Source organism: Pelmatolapia mariae, linkage group LG10_11 (genome assembly GCF_036321145.2).
Source record: "Pelmatolapia mariae isolate MD_Pm_ZW linkage group LG10_11, Pm_UMD_F_2, whole genome shotgun sequence".
Taxonomy (NCBI): domain Eukaryota; kingdom Metazoa; phylum Chordata; class Actinopteri; order Cichliformes; family Cichlidae; genus Pelmatolapia; species Pelmatolapia mariae.
In genome coordinates, this window is record NC_086236.1 from 68162261 (window position 1) to 68179664 (window position 17404).

The 17404-nt window shown below is 36.3% G+C and overlaps 2 protein-coding genes across 2 annotated transcripts; both read left to right on the forward strand.

The window, feature by feature from the left end:
* Window positions 1-628: 628 nt before the first annotated feature.
* Window positions 629-4452, forward strand: LOC134636552 (fucolectin-1-like). Its single transcript, XM_063486580.1, has 5 exons — window positions 629-692; window positions 1343-1628; window positions 1976-2130; window positions 3571-3853; window positions 4274-4452. Exons 1-5 carry the CDS (start codon window positions 629-631, stop codon window positions 4437-4439), a joined length of 954 nt encoding a protein of 317 aa, XP_063342650.1. The 3' UTR covers window positions 4440-4452.
* Window positions 4453-13185: 8733 nt separating this feature from the next.
* Window positions 13186-16482, forward strand: LOC134636553 (pentraxin fusion protein-like). Its single transcript, XM_063486581.1, has 5 exons — window positions 13186-13249; window positions 13553-13838; window positions 14891-15045; window positions 15931-16213; window positions 16332-16482. Exons 1-5 carry the CDS (start codon window positions 13186-13188, stop codon window positions 16480-16482), a joined length of 939 nt encoding a protein of 312 aa, XP_063342651.1.
* The last annotated feature ends 922 nt before the right edge of the window (window positions 16483-17404 follow it).

Here is a 17404-nt window from a genome sequence, read left to right on the forward strand (position 1 = left end):
TACAATAGTGCAATAGTGTGGCATATTCAGCATAAATTTTCATATTTTGCTTATATTTGTTGAAAATTGAATATACCAGAAGCGAGTCAGTTCATTACTAAGGTTGGGGTCAGATTTACTTTAGGATTTAACCCACTTGAGATTGACTTGAGTATATGAAACCCATTTTACTTTTTTTAAAGTCTTTGTGAAATGTTTTCTTCTTGTTTTTATTAATCTTGCCACTTTTTCTATTTTTACATCACTTTTTTTTTACGTTTTAGTACGCATGGTACCATAAACCTTAGAGATGCATTTACCAATGCATTTTTCCAAAACATCAGGAACTGCCAATACCCTATCTTGTTTGGTAGCTGAAATGAGCCTTATCTCTATAAGGAAATGGACAAAGTCCTCGGTGGCCTTTTGAAAAACAAAGCTCATGTGCCGTGGTTGGATGTGAATATAAGTAACAATCCTTAACAGCAGCTCCTCATCTGCGTCTGATTTTAAGGTATGTAGTTTTCATTTAAAGACTTAAAATATTCTTTAAGTTTAGTATAGGCTTTAAAAAAATATGTAAGTTAGGGTGAATTCAAGCACATTTCCCAAATGTATTTCTATTTTCTCAGTGTGAACAGTAGCAACAATGAAACACATTTCAGCACTGGTTTTGCTCCTTCTCCTGGGAATGTCCTCAGCACGCAGCTATCGTAAGTATGATCTGGGTATATAAGGGCTCTTTTTTGTAAGGAAAAGTAGTTCTATGTAAAAGACAGTGTAATAATAAGAGGCAATGTATTTATCATCAGGTAGAGATAGAGAGTGAAGTAGTATAACAGAAACTTAACAGAGTATAATATGCTATAATATTTGCAGTCACTGCAGTTTCTAGAGTTTAGAGCTGGATGTTTCATGTAAGTAACACAAAATAGTTTTGCTTTACTACAAGTATGCAAATTATTAAATGAGACACATGAGATGTGGATGTCAATAAACCTTCCAAAAAACACATTAAGGAGTCTGCTTTTCAGTTTCTACAGTAAGAACTTTCTTTCGAACTATTCTTTTGGCTCACCAAATTCAACATCCTATGTAATCATTTTGAATCATGGGTAGACTTTGCTGACTGAGCAAACTAACCAGCAGTTGTGTTTGCTGATAATTGTGCATCTCTACCAAATATGCCTATCCAAATATGTTCATATACTACAGTCACTGTATTACTGTAAACAGAGTTATCAAGCTAACTACATGAGGAAGTAACTAAATGAGGTACATTTGAATGGCTGCTCATTTTCAGCAGCTTGCTTGAATGCATGTCCTTTCATGATATCTTTCATTTGCATTATGCTATTGCCAGAAAATGTGGCCCTGCGTGGCAAAGCAACCCAGTCATCCCGTATCAATGAGGTATTGTCGGCTGCCTACGCTGCAATTGATGGAAACCGTGATTCTGACCTTCGCCATGGATCATGCTCGCACACCTATCAACAGACCAACCCCTGGTGGAGAGTGGACTTGCTCGAGTCCTACATTGTCACTTCCCTCACCATCACCAACAGAGGAGACTGCTGTCATGAAAGGCTCAACGGGTTGGAGATCTACATAGGCAACTCTTTGAATAACGATGGCTTAATAAACCCAAAGTTAGTAAATACAGAGAAATAAGGAATTAGCAACAATGTTGTGATTTGGCATTTTACTCATTTTTACCTTTGCAGTGTTTGTTTCTTTCTGTTTTTCCTGAACGGCAACAGGAAAGGTTGCTGTAGGACTGACATTGTTAGCTGCCCATATTCTTTTTATTGGCACTCCCTATGATAGATTCCTATATTAAATCATTCCATTACATATTAAAATAGAGAATACCAGGTTACAGTTTTTGTAAATTTTGTAAGCAAATTCCACTAATTAAAAATGATCACGCTGACTATAACATGTTCTGATATTTGCTGCCATGGTAAATTGTATTTTCTCACACACTTCTTGTTAGGGTTGGAAAAATTTCTGAAGTTGGTGCAGGCAAATCCTACACTGTGAATTTCGCTGGTCGTGTGGAGGGGCGTTATGTAACCTTAACTCTTCCTGGTTCACAAAGGATCCTCTCACTCTGTGAAGTGGAAGTCTATGGATATCACGCTCCAACTGGTGAGAATGTGAACTATTCCATGAGCTGCACAGTTTGCAGCTCTATCGCCAAACTCTGGTATCCAAACTTTCAAGCTGATATTAAAGCAATTTAATAATAGATATTTATTATCATTACTGTTCATCGCTGTAACCATGATGACAAAGAGTTTGCTTCATGAATTTTCTTTTACTTAAATTAAAATAAATAAAAAGAAATACTATTGTATTGCATAAACAAGATTAACGCTGACAGCACTATTTCCTATTGATTTCTATGAACTAACTTCAGTAAGGCCTTCAGTGACACTATCAATACATCTATTAGCCCACATTCCTACAAAGAACTCTTATCATTAATCAATACTTTGATTTTAAATATGATCAGTTAATCTGTATTAAGAGGCTAAAGGCTTTTAAGTTGGAAGTATTAAAGTCATTAATTCAGAAGCCTTTACTTGATCCAGCTTACTTGTCCAGCCTAAAAAAAAAAAATAGGAATCATAATTCAAAAGCATAGAAAGAGGACTAGTAAAGGTTACTAATGATCTCTTTATTGTCTCTGGGAGCGGACTCATCTCTGTACTCGTATATTGTTGGACGTTACTGCATTTGATCACTCTGATCAAAACATTTTACAAAAGTAACTTCTCATTTCTAGACTACAACACTGACATGAAGAGAAATGTGTTGGAAATTATAGTTATCTGACAAATCCTAATCTGGTCACGTAAACAACAAGTTTTTCGCTCACAGAAAAGTTATTCCATTAGGGTATATTATCAGAAGTCAGAGCATATATTTTTACTACTGTGCAGTTATTGGAGAAGTGGCGTGGCACTAGCAATAAAGTGAACGCTGCAATCTTTGACTCTAATGAAAACATAGATGAGCTTGAAAGCAAGGCTCTAGATTTACTGGTAAATATGTGCCCAAACCCTCAGCCACGGCCACGAGCTTTAGGTAGTGATCAGAACTATCACACTACAGATACGAAGAATGGAAATGAGCTTCCTCTGTGGGGTACCTGGGGTCAGCCGTAGTTATACAGTGTGGAGCTCATTTGGGAAGGGGTAAACGTAAAGTCGCTACTCCTCCACATCAGAAGGAGTCAGTTAAGGTGGTTTGCATCTGACTTGGATGCCTCCTTGGTGGCTGGTAGGTGTAACCAGTGCAGGCAGATGGAATGACCTCCCTGAGCCTGGTTCTGTCCAGAGTCTCTTTGTATGAAGAGTTCTTTTTTCCCACCGTTGACAAGTGCTTTCTTATGTTGGATCACCTGATTGTTGGGGTTTTATTCCGGATATTTTAGAGTTTTTACCTTATAATAAAAAGCATTTTAAAGTAAATAAAACTGAATTAAAAAATCTAATTGAATGTAATGCATTTCTTGATACCTAATCGTAATTATTGACAAGACATCAATGTTTAATATTTTTTCATGAATTTGTTCTTTTGCAGGAGAAAATCTTGCACTTCAAGGAAAAGCCTCACAGTCCTCACTCTATACAATTGGTATTGCCTATAATGCCATCGATGGAAATCAAAACAGCATATGGAATGGGGCATCATGCACTCATACAAAACATGACTTCAGTCCCTGGTGGCGACTCGATCTGCGCAAAACTCATAAAGTTTTTTCTGTTAAGGTATTGAATGTAATAGATTCTCTCCCACAACGACTAAATGGAGCCGAGATCCGCATTGGAGATTCTCTTGAAAACAATGGCAACTATAATCCCAGGTACAATGCACACTAAAAACTGCAACTTAAATAGAAATTGAATTAATTACAAACTGGAACTAGGGACATTTGCATCTTCCAGAACTGATGAGAGCAAATTTGTTGTACAGCAGTGGGTTGATAAAATACAAATCATAAATGTGAACCATATTCAGGTTAATGTGGGAGTCCAAATAAATGAGGTAAAGAATATTAGTCCTCTTAAAGGAAAATACCAAAATCCAAACAGAAAATGAGTATGAACAAAAATTTCTGTGATTCCACTCATAGAAAGCAAGAACCTTATCTGACTTAATTTTCCCAATATCACCTTCGGGGTTGTCAAACTTTGCAGCTGTACACTGCCAAGTGAAGAATCCAATGTGAAATACCCTCTTAAATGTCTTGGGTTAACCCAATAATCTCTGCTTCTTCTGCCAGGTGTGCTGTGATCTCAAGCATCCCAGGAGGTTCCATTCAAGAGTTCCACTGTAACGCGAGTGACGGGATGGGGATGGATGGCCGCTATGTTAACATAGTCATCCCTGGAAGACATGAATACCTGACTCTGTGTGAGGTGGAAGTGTATGGCTCTGTCCTCGATTAGCTGTAAAGCTTGTGAAGAATAACTGTGCAAGGTTTCTCTTACAGTTTTAGATACACAATAACTCGAAAATGTTTTCCCAAATTCATAGGGACCTGCAAAAACAAATTAACAAAAAACAAAATCACAACAAAACTGTACTTTATTAGAATAAATTATGCTGGAGGAAAAAAAAATTATTTAGACTTGATTTGTGAATATCAATACTTGTACAAATACAATATTTTTATATTTATGCATATTTTATTGTCAAAAATCTTTCGGCTGTATATTAATTCTGAACTGATAATTGCAATGTGTAGCCTTTGCTTTAAAAATGTATTTGTAAATAATAAAAATTACTCAAAAAAATATTCCATGTGTGTCTGAATAGCATTACATAGTGCACGAAAACTTTGCAAAATAAATGGGGGACATTAAAGCCTCTTTTCCATTAGTACCTACTCATATTGACTCGGCATGGTTCGCCACAGTTTTCAGTGTTTTCCATTAGGTCATTGTGCCTGGTACTAGGTACTTTTTTAGTACCTGCTCGCCCAGGGTTCCAAGCGATCCATTAGGTACTAAAATGTGATGTCATCAGACTGCATGTCACTGATTGGCTGGTCAGTAGCGTCACTCAAGGAGTCATGAGAGCATCTCATTAGAAAAATTAAAACCCCCATTTTTGAACCTCGGCAATGAAGGAAATGACTACAAAAAACAAGGCTGTTTTCCCTGAGTCTAACGAAAGCCACAGACTGAGTAGCAGGTATATTTTTGCTTCAACATCCACCTTTTTTGTAGCGTTCATGTCACATATTACTTACGCCGCGGGACGCTCAGATGCATTGCTATGATGACAGCCGGAGCCGTACCAGATTGTAATGGAAAAACAACCAAAGTCGAGTCGAGGCGATCCGTGGCGAGTCAATCCGAGTAGGCACTAATGGAAAAGGGGCTTAATTCACAGGGAGGAAATCCAGTGGAGGTCTGGGGAACCTCCTATACTGGAAATCAGTGAACCCAATTGCATTAATCCCAGTGAATGGATTTTAAAGTCTTATTCAGCCGCTCCACTAACCCATCAGTAGTCATGAGTCGTCTCCTCAGGTGGGACAGGTCAGCCCACCACCGTTTGCTGTCCCCATGGTGTTGCCAGTCACGCTGTTAAATGGTCCTCCACCAGTGTCACTGCTGCCTCCAGCCGTTCCAGCTGGTGGCCCCACCACAAAACGAATGACCATCTACACCATCTGCTCCTCACCTGGGATGGGACCAAGTGGATGCTAATTGTGAATTATCTAATTGTTGAAGTTTTCTCTTTATCATTGTATGGTTTTTACCTTACAATCTGAAGCACCGTAAAGCAGCTGCTGCTATCAATTGTTTTTCTATAAATAAAATGGAAGTGAAACATTTTCCTGAATGTAGTAATCTAATTGTGATTACTGACAAACATCCAGGTGTAATTATTTTTATACATTTGTTGTTTTGCAGAAGAAAATCTTGCGCTTCATGGAAAAGCCGCACAGTCTTTGCTCCAGGAATTTGGCATCGCCAATCATAACAACATCTGTGAGAGGCATCCTGCAGTCACAAAAACAACAAACTCACATTGTGTAACTTAACAGAATATGTTACAAACTACATTTTGAGGCATATGTTCTGTAATCTGTTGTGGAATACATTTTAAAAGTAACCTTCCCAACACTGAGTTCAAGGATTCCAGAGTAATGGGAGACATGAAATGCATGGCCGCTATGTTAACAGTCATCCCTGGAAGACATGAATACCTGACTCTGTGTGAGGTGAAAGTGTATGGCTCTGTCCTGGATTAGATGTAAAGCTTATATCACTTAAAAAACAAATGAACAAACAAACAAACAAAAAACATGTTAACATCGTAAAAAACAATAACAAACAATAGCAATTATCAGAATAGATGGTAAAGTTTCAGTGCGATTGTTTATATAAAAAACAACCAGTATAACTATGGACTGATTCTTATATAGCACCTTTCTACTCTCACAGAGCATTTTATGCAACGCACTGCATTCACCCATTCACACAAACACTTTCTTCTATGCTTTAAGTACATTCTAACTGTCATTCACACGCATTCATGTTCTGATGGATGTATCGGAGAGCAACTTGGGATTAGTATCTTGCCCAAGGATATTTGGGATGCAGAGTGAGGGAACCAGCAACCTTCCAATCAGTCGATGACCTGCTCTTTCTCATAAGCTACAGCCACCTCTATGCAAGGTGTGAAAGTTTGTCTTACGCTTTTAAAGATATAATAACAATGTAAGGTAGCCCTAATTTTATTTTATAAGTACCCGCAAAACACACATTAGTCACTTGGACAGATTTCTGTACTTGTATGAACATAGTTGGTTGGAAATTGAATGTAAATGGGACTTTCTGAAAACCAAAGTTAAACTATGAACAGGAAAATATTGTGCATGTTTGTACTGGAGCAAAATTACTCGGCTAGTATTATGGAATCTGCGAGTGAGTGATATTGTCTAGTCAAATATGTCATGCGTGACAGTGAAGATAGTGCCATCCTGTGGTGACAATGTGCTACAGAGTCTAGAAGAGGCCACGGATCATTCATGTAATTCATATAGAGAAAAAAAAATGCAATATTTAAATTTTAAATTTAACACATTGGATTAGTTGTTTATTGTATGATATTCTGGGCTGCATCTCTAGTTCAGAACTGGTAATTGTACTTTGTTATCTTTGTTGCATTGAATCATTAGAAGTGTCTTCTATATCGGTCTACATAGAATTGCACAGTGAGTAAAAGCTTTACCGAAGAAATGGGGGGTCATTATTTTCTGTTGCAGTAATTGTTTTTTGTAATTTAGAATATAATGAACAATTTAAGTCTATCCACACCGTTTCGTTCTTAACCACGTATCGGTTTCAGGGTCATGCAGAAGCTGGAGCCTATCCTAGCTGTCATAGGGAAAGAGGGTTTGTCTGCAGTGAATCAAAGGAAAACCCTTAACACTCACAACTACAGACAATTTATAATTACCTATTAACCCACTTTTTCTTGTTTATTTCAATTTTCCCACACGTGGGACTAATAAAGGTTATCTTATCTTATCTTATTTGCTATGTTTATGTCATTCAGTAATGTATATACCTTTACATATTGTACATATATTTATTACTTTTTAGATTAGCCATTTTTATATTTTGCTTGTTTTACATTATTGTATTTTGCACAACTCTGTTGCTTGTGAAGCTCGCACACAAGAATTTCACTCACATGTACTGTACCAGTGTACCTGCACATGTGATGTGACAATAAAAGTGATTTGATTTGATTTGATCATGATCATCAAACTGAATAGCTTATGAGTAACTGCCTTCAGCTATTGTGTTACCACAAAGTCTCCCAAATATAATCAAACTGGTGTGCAAGGAATATGAATATGTAGAACAAATATCTCAGGTGGCACGTTGCTCATGATGCTACTTTGTTTGATTTGTTACCCAGTATGCAGCATCTTATCTACCCCTTAACCCTCTACAATGGCAGTGGTGAGTGCAAAGTTAGCATGAACTATAGAGCCAACAACAGCCACATTAATGGGAACTACACCGGGTTAAATTACATCTTTATGAAGTTATGTTCGCCTAAAAAGGCCCAGGGGATGTACTTTTGAAAGCAGCAAAAAAAAAAAAAAAAAAAAGTGTGAAAAAGAAGGCAGGCAGGCAAAATTCTCAAAGTAAAGGCTTTACTAAGAGTTCAACTAAAATGAACCGACAAGCTGCTCTCACCTTTAAAAAGAAAAGAAACATAACCATAATGTTTGTCACCAAACAAAAGAGAAAGTTAAAAAGGTTTAATCACCAAAAACACTCCTCTCCACAGAGCAGGAGTAAGCCACGAGACTCGCACATACAGCGAACCAAAAGAAAAGGCTGTTTACTCTGGTCTAATTGCTGAATATCACAGGAGGTCCCCCGCAAAGCTGTAACAATGTAAAATGAATGCTTGAGTATTCAGTACATATAATTCTACCATAGTAGCTACGATTGTTCGTCTCACTAATGCTAATTTGCTCCTGATGTCCAATCTAGGTAAATTATTTATGCAAGGTTAGATAATGTTAAAGTACTCTTTGAAAATCACCTCAGAGAAAGTAGAACTTCAAGTCTTGTTACAAACTAAACCTATCCTTAGACATTTGATAACTGTAATTGTTTCTGCTCACAACAAAATCTGAAGAGCCACATTAAAGTACCCAAACCAAAAGCTGTGTCTAAATGTTACTGATAACTAATTTTACTGCTGTGTCTTGGTGTTTACTTGGACATTGGCCCATGCTGTGGGTTTTGTGAATAAATTTGTTTAGTGAGTTTAAATTGAAAACATTTAAAAGTAAAAAGCAAATTTGAACATCTGTGAGTGAGAAGTGCCAACATGTGGTTACATTGTACTTCTTCGTTTGATGTCTGAACTTTTGTTGAACAGTGGGACAATAGATGTAGCTGTTTTTGTGAGCCAATACAAAACTCTTTCCAGATAGTTTGTACCTCAATCCCTGAAAGACCGGGAGGTGGAGCAGCTTTACATCATTGGAAGACTGGGGAAAAAAATGTTCAAGAATAGGTCTAGTAGCAAATGCGTGAGTTTTAAAACTTTAAAAATTCTTAATGTCAAAATTAACCCTCTCGAGGCAGGTGTTGCCGATTTGCAACAGTTAAAAACTAACAACCTGATTACCCCACATACATATTTTATGAGGTTTTTTTTTTGATAATTTTCCCCAAATATCAGATTTTTCCTGTAACTAAAACTTAATTTGAGCCTGAGAGGGTTAAAGCCTCAGTGCAACCAATCTAAAAGTGCTCATGTGCAGCATTAGAAGTTTCTTGCACTATGAATAAAGGCAATCTTACTTTAAGTCATATGCACTAGCTGGTGAAAGGATGTGCTTTTTTCAGTGATTATCTCCAGCATTGCTTGTGATTGGCACTTCTGCTGTTGTTAAACATCCGTCTCAGAATGCACTAAACTACCCTGACACAAGACAAGTTAATCAGAGCTTGTAAGATAATATAATAACCTTTTGGCCATCTGACCTACCTTCTTATTTTAATCTTTTATAGCAGAAAAAAAATAGAAAGTGAAACCAAAAGTTTTTATTGTAGGTTGACCTGTTTTTACCTCACGTGGAAGCACTCATCCTGTTGGCAGAGAAAGAGACCGGCACTACAGAAAGATAAGATATATTTTATTCTACCTCCTTTTTTCCAGTAAGGAAATTTGTTTTGGACTCTACACTGTAATATACTAACAAACTCAAAAGACCAAACAAACAAAAAACAACCAACAGATGTGATTTACATTAGTGAACATAAAAGAGACATCATCACCACCAAGAAAAAAGAAATATGAAATTACTAATATGATAACAACATGAATGTTTTGTGATCTAATAGCATATTTAGATAATGTGCATGTTGCTGAATTAATTTGTTTTGATCCAATTTTTGATCAATCGATTAAAGTCACAGTGAAATCCATTGGTGGGATGAGCTCTTTCAAATACTTTGTTCAGTTCAAGTTATATAGTCACTATCTATATACAGTAGTTCATTCGTTTTTACAAAAATATGTACTGGACGTAAGATTTTTATCCCCTCAGCAGCCTGTTAATTCAGACAGTGGTTTCCAAAATCTTTTGTCTACACAGTTTCAGGTCAATAGGGGCTGAAGAGAGTACATGTCTGTCATTATTTAGGGTGTTTAGGACTAATGAGTTGTCTCACTGTGTCCTCATTTTTTATAGATCAAGGGCAGAGTACCCCAAGCTTAAGTGTTCATTAAGTTGTTTGTCACATAGATATAAAATAAGCTCAGAGATTGAGTGGGTGTTAACTAAATAAGGGGGTAGGAACAGGAAAAGTGTAAACTTCATCCTACTCATTTTTGAGCACACATAGATATATACATAAAAACTTGATGATTTTAAAGTTTTTTTTTCTCTTGTTATTTCAATTATATTTGCATGTTCGAAATAAAATTCTATCTATCTATCTATCTATCTATCTATCTATCTATCTATCTATCTATCTATCTATCTATCTATCTATCTATCTATCTATCTATCTATCTAATTTGTGTAGCAAGCAGATTTTTACATGGCCCAACACATCATATTAAAATAAAAGAAAACAAGTGTATTTTTTTGTATTGCACTTTTTTTTCTCCATACTGCATTATGTTTTTCTTTTCTTGTGTTTTGGTTGTACTCAGTTATCTTTATAGCTGTTTCTCTTCACGTTTTATCGCTGATGTGACCATAAAATATTGAAAGTACATTTCCGAGCAATCCTTGATCTCACCCACGCTTGATATGTGAAATGAGTCTTATCTAAATACAAGGGAAGAGATAAAGACTTTTGAGGTATGTCAACAAACAAACAGCACGTGTGTTGGGTCTGTTCCCACAAACCCCGCTAGTTCTAGAGACTTATTCATCATGAAAGAAAACAAGACAGTCGATCGATCGATTACTTGCGCAAGGGAGGCCTCGTTGGTATCTTAGCTCATCACGAATGACCCCAAATCCGCCCTCCTCTCGCTGGCTTTTATTGAGAGACAGTTCACACAAAACACAGCAAAGCAACGCCCACATGGTTCTAAGGCATTATATGTATATGTGTGAACTTCTGTATGTAGGTAAGAATGTGTGTGTGTGTGTGTGTGTGTGTTACCTCCTGCTGACCAAAGGGTCGTAAACGCAGGAAGTTTACATCAAAAGAAGCAGATCTTCCAGATAGGATGTATCTGCAATAAAACCTCCCCCAGCACAAAGTGGTTAGAGGTGGTTAGGATCAAAGGAATGGCTTTGATCCTACTGCTTGAACTAAGACTGTACAAATTTAAGAAACACAATGGCAACATTCAACAATTAGACCTAACAACGTGTTGTGACAGGATGCACACATAAACAGCGACTTCTCATCTCCTTCTTATTAGTTTACGAGATATGAGTTTTTCATTAAACGGTGTGTAAGAAGTTCCAAACACACAGTTTAGGGGGTTATTTGTTTTTTTTGTATGCATAGTGGCAGCATGCTTGCTGTATAAAAATAAATATTATATAAGTGAGCAAAAATGTATTTTATGACTGGAGCCAACTATTTCAAAATAAAATATCTAAACATGCAACAACTATAAACGAGCAGCAAATCTGAAATGAAATGCTTTGTTATTGTTTTTCTTATTAGTATTAGTATTACAATTTGGCCAATTTGCATGATTGACACCTCTATTACAAGTGTATTGAGCTATTTTTGTAACCTTGGCAGTCACATCTTGCAGCCATATCACAAATTAGTTTCTTTTTTCGCACAGAGAGACTATCCATACATGTGCCATGCACAGACCTGCACACCATGTGTATAGAGACATTTGTTTTCTCTAAATTATTGTAGGGAGATTCAATTTTCCTGTCGACTCCTGGGGGAGCATAGGTCCGCAACAACACCACGCCAACGGACTCTGTTCTGGACTGCTCTCTTCAGCTGGGTCCACGTCATTCCAGCGGCCTTCACTTCGCTCGGTTTGTAGGGAGATTACCTTACAATATTAAGCACCTTGAGGTGACTGTTACTGTGATTTGGTGCTATATAAATAAAATTGAATTGAATTAAACTAAAATTAACTAAACTGATTTGAATACATGTGACCTTCTATTTTGGGTGAAAATTATATGTAAGGAAATCTGTTGTTTTTACTCTCTATTAGTCTATTAGTCTTATTTAATGTACACTCATAGAACAGATGTGTCAAATACAACACATAACGTGTTAAATCTTAAGACGTGCTGCATCAGCTCAGGGACAATGCATTTTGTCTGCATTTTTACAAAATGTGTGTAATTTTTCATCTTTCTTTTTGACATTGTGTCAAAATTCACACAAAATGAGTTTTGTGTATTTTTTTTTAAACATCCTTTCTAAGAGTGTACTGGTAAATACAGTAGCTTGTTAGAATTCCAAGACAAGATTTTACTCTGGCACATCCTGTCACCATTGTGGCACGTTTCCCAGTCAAAGGGTCTGACTGTGTAAATCACATGTGAGCTGATAACAGCACTTTATGACCAGTGCTGGGAACACCAAACTGTAACACATAAAGTTTGATGATTTGGACAAAGTCCGTGTTTATTCAGTGGAATTCATCTAGAGTAAAAACCTTGCAAACTAGGGCATGTTATTACAGTTAATGAAAACCCTCATATTCCACAGAGAAATGGGGAGAATGGAGTTGAACAGGAAAAGTGAATAGGGAGCGGAAAACTTGAGATAAACTCAACCTACATATTTCAATGACATGTTATGTTTTTCCTTTTGCTGTTGTGTTTGAATTCATAAATCTTAATGACGGCCATATTTAAGAATTAAGTTTTACAAAAACATCAGAGGTTGCCAGTACCTAACTATCTGCGTAAGAGGTAGAGTAATAAAAGTCATGTGTCATGGTAGGATTTGAATATAAGCAACACTCCTTAACAGTGGCTCCTCATCTCATTCTGATAACTTTGCAAGGTATGTGGTTTTCATTGAATCTTGTATAATACAGAGTTAAGGGTACTAGTCTTTGTTTTTGTTATTTTGTTTAGATTTGTTTTAGGTTTCTGACATATGGAACAAAATGTATTTTAAGTTTGGGATGAATGTATTACCACTCCAATGCATTCCATTATTAATTCTCTTTTCAGTGTGAACAATGAAACACAGTTCAGGTCTGTTTTTGCTGCTTCTGTTGGGGACGTGCTCAGCACACACCTATCGTAAGTATGATCTGGGTATATAAACTTTGTTGTAAAACTTAAAAAAAAAAAATAGTTACGCAGAACATGGTTTATTAAATAGGATTTAACATGTTTATCATCAGCTACAGGTAGAGATATTGATGTACTATAACAGAATCTAACAATCTATAACAGTCACTCGAGTCTCTCTGGAAAATCTTTATAAGAGATGTTGTACTGTAGTGAGTGTAAAAAAAAAGTGGGTTTATAATGCAGGTTTAATCATGTAAAGACATTTTATATTCAACATCTTAAATTATATTTCAACTGTCTTATCTACAGAAAATGTGGCCTTACGGGGAAGAGCAACCCAGTCAAAACAATTCAATCATCAGCTGGCAGATGCCAACAATGCCATTGATGGAAACCGTGAATCTGACTATAATGCTGGATCATGTGCCTGCTCTGAAAAACAGACCAACCCCTGGTGGAGAGTGGATCTGTTGGATTCCTATATTGTCACCTCTGTGACCATCACTAACAGAAGAGATTGCTGCCCAGAAAGGCTCAATGGGGCAGAAATTCACATCGGCAACTCTTTACAAGATAATGGTGCTGGAAATCCGGTGTAAGTAAATGTAATGTATTATTCAAAATTAAAAAATCAAACATAAAACTACTGAAATGATGCCAGACATACACACACACACACACACACACACACACACACACACACACACACACACACACACACACACACACACACACACACACACACACAAACATATTTTAGTGACTTCTTTGAAGACATCATGACTATAATAATACGTTTATAGGTACAAAAGAGATTTCTGTCTGTCTTTTTATATATCAGCATATTTTAATTTAACATTGAACTCATTTATACCTTCACCTTGGTAGATTCTGTTGAGTCTGTTGCACTGTTCGAAGATCATCTGGAAGTTCTGATAAAGAAAAAAATGTTTAAATTCTTATTTAGATTGCTTTCCCATGTTTTCAGAATATGTTGTTAATTTCTGAATTTTGGCAACAAAGCTACAGTCCTTTAATGCAGAAACTTTAGTCCTGTATATATACCATCTGAAATTAGAAGTCCTAAATATAAAGTTTGACATACCTGTGAAATCATTTCTTGCTATTAGCTATATTTTAGTTACATTGACAACATCTTTATGTGGTGGAATAAACAGCAGAAATACCAAACTTAACAAATATATATATATATTTCATTTATAAACGTGAGTGGAATGTAGAGAGTTTCATGCTGTATAATTGATTGAAATCTTTAAATTTGATGATGTACTGTATGTTAGTTTGTGGTACCATGCTGAAGCAGCGGTAAGTGCTGTTGCCTCACAGCAGGAAGGATTTAAACCTGTTCATTGATTTGGGATTTTTTTAGAGTGCCCGTTAACATGTGATTCTAAATGGGAGATGGGCAATAATGTGAGTGTGAGTGGTTTGTGTAGGTTGTTACCTTAGTGTTGGACTGGTAATCTGTCTCTTCCAAAAGCCAGCTTGGACTGCCTTCCCCTAAATCCATGAATATAACTGGATATGTAGTTAAGATAGTGGATTAATGGATGGATGTAAGTTTGTTTGTACAAGTATTACCATTCAAAAGAAAAATATGAACTCACTCCTTTTTCTCTCTTTTAGGGTTGCTGTAATTTCTCACATCCCAGCAGGCAGGTCTTTAACAATTACTTTTACCAGACTTGTGGAGGGACGTTATGTAACTGTGGTCCTACCTGGTATCAATAAATACCTTACTCTCTGTGAAGTAGAAGTCTATGGTTATCGTGTCCCAACTGGTGAGTATGATACTGCCACATTCTCTCAGTATTTTGGGGGTCTTTTGGGGTGGGGGTGGGGTTATTGGTGGAATGATTGTACATCATACATCTTTAACAACTTAAGAAAAACAAACAAAAATTGACACAAGTTTGAATTAATTTTGCATTTTCTCTAATTCACACGGTATTAGAGAAAATACAAAAGTATACATACATCAAAAGTATACATACAGGCTCAGATATCCAATAGCGAATTATACCATAACCAGATGCTTTTGATATCCGTCAGAAATTTTTATATTGTTGAGTTTAGGGCTTTTGGTTTTGGGTTTGGGTTTTAGAGTTGTTGATTTTGGAGGAGGAGCTTCTTTCTTGGTCAGCACCCTCTCAGTCCAATGTGGTATCAAACTCGCTTCACTGTTGACAATGATTCTGGTGTTTCAGCAGATTCTAGTTCGTGGCAGGTGTAGCCAATTCTTGATTTTTTAAGTCATTAAAGATGTATGCTGTGCCATCATCCCACACTGAACAGTTCAGTACAGTGAGTGTTACTATAGTTGATAATGAACATCTTAAAGTTCCAAATGTTAGAAAAGGAAATATGATGAAGAAAACAGAGAAGAATGATTTATATATTTGTTAGGAATTACAATATAACACTACTACTGTTAAAGCATCTTTTAAGCTTTGTAGTAATGATCCACATAAACAACAGACATTCAAACAACTTTATAGAACATTTCAGTCTTTTAGCACACCTTCTCATTATTACTGTAAAAAGTAACAATGTGCTTATAGTTGTGAATTTCGGGTTCAAGAGATACTCAGGGCAGAGCTCCTTTATTCTGCAGAAAGCATTAATTAGGTATCAGTACTGATCTTTGCAACTGTGTCATTGTGCAGGAGAGAACCTAGCAATCCAAGGAAAAGCCACACAGTCTTCACTACATTCAATAGGCGTTGCTTATAATGCCATAGATGGCAGTCGTGCCAACAACTGGAACCAAGCTTCATGTAGTCATACAAATGCCGACTTCTCCCCCTGGTGGCGACTGGACCTGGGCAAAGCCCATAAAGTGTTTTCTATTAATATTACCAATCAAGGAGATGGTGTTCCCCAGAGAATCAATGGAGCTGAAATTCGAATCGGAAATTCTCTAGACAACAACGGCAACAATAATCCCAGGTAGTTTACAGTTTAAAAAATTAACTTAACTTTCATCAATGACGATTTTGGTGAAGTAGTATCCTAAAGTGTTAGTTTTCTTGATTATTCAATAACAAAATCATTTCTCTTCTGAAAGGTGTACTGTGATCTCAAGCATCCCTGCAGGTTTCACTGAAAACTTTCAGTGTGACGGGATGGAAGGTCGCTATGTCAACATTGTCATCCCGGGAAGAAGTGAGCATCTGATTCTATGTGAGGTGGAGGTGTACGGTTCCAGATTGGATTAGCTATGAGGATGCTGAAACTGTTTAGCTTAGGGTGATGCATTTGTACAGATTCATGTTGCATTAAAAATTTTGGTTCCACATATTAGAGTTTCATTGTTATAAAGAATAGTAACATAGTTTGGGCAACATTTATTCTGCATGATTCCATTTTTGACCAATGTGAGGCAGAAGGATTTCAAAACAAGTTGAAAGACATTAACGATTACATTGAATATCAATGTTATAACAGCTAATGTGGTAGTAAAAAGTTGCCTTACACAACCTGCTGTACCAGTTACAATTATATGGAGTTATTTTGTTTGTGCCTGCTGATAATGGAGTAATGAGGCAATTTTTTAATTAAAAAAAAAACCTAATCAAAATAATGATCAAACATGATAAACGTTAACTTTATTTTTTGCACTCTGTATTTTTCTTTTTTGTTGCTTGTTTGTTGTTGTTTTTTGTCAGTTGTTGCTTTGCTTTTTACAGCTGCTGAGTTGTTTCTTTTGACTTAAGTGAAAATGTACATTTCTAATAGCGAGCTTTTCTATGATTGCAGATCAATATTGGCTAATTCTTTCTGAAATAAACTGAATCAATAAAAAATATTGGTTGTAATGTTTTTGTTTGTTTGTTTGTTTTTAAACAGAACAACCTTAAACTAAAATGACTGATCTTGTTTAGTTGGCGGGGCCATTGGAGTCTAACCACCACACACCTATCTAAAGTCTGTTCATCAATAAATTATGTTCATTTTTACTAATTATATTTCCTTTTTGAACTATTCGCCTGCTGTGTTTGTCAGTATTACAAAGACTTTGCATGCTGTGATGACAAGAATAGCAGGTTTAAAACTGAAAACAACCACTGTATGACCATGATGGTTATGGTTTCTATCCATTGTTTCTTTATAGGTTGGACTGTTTAAATTCTGTTCAGT

What these genes read in the sequence shown, in the direction of transcription:
- LOC134636552 (XM_063486580.1), top strand. Translation starts at nt 629, where the DNA reads ATGAAACACATTTCAGCACTGGTTTTGCTCCTTCTCCTGGGAATGTCC. An exon ending in GATGGCTTAATAAACCCAAA is followed by an intron (nt 1,629 to 1,975) that starts GTTAGTAAATAC and finishes ACTTCTTGTTAG; the next exon opens with GGTTGGAAAAATTTCTGAAG. An exon ending in TGGATATCACGCTCCAACTG is followed by an intron (nt 2,131 to 3,570) that starts GTGAGAATGTGA and finishes GTTCTTTTGCAG; the next exon opens with GAGAAAATCTTGCACTTCAA.
- LOC134636553 (XM_063486581.1), top strand. Translation starts at nt 13,186, where the DNA reads ATGAAACACAGTTCAGGTCTGTTTTTGCTGCTTCTGTTGGGGACGTGC. An exon ending in GTGCTCAGCACACACCTATC is followed by an intron (nt 13,250 to 13,552) that starts GTAAGTATGATC and finishes TCTTATCTACAG; the next exon opens with AAAATGTGGCCTTACGGGGA. An exon ending in AATGGTGCTGGAAATCCGGT is followed by an intron (nt 13,839 to 14,890) that starts GTAAGTAAATGT and finishes TCTCTCTTTTAG; the next exon opens with GGTTGCTGTAATTTCTCACA.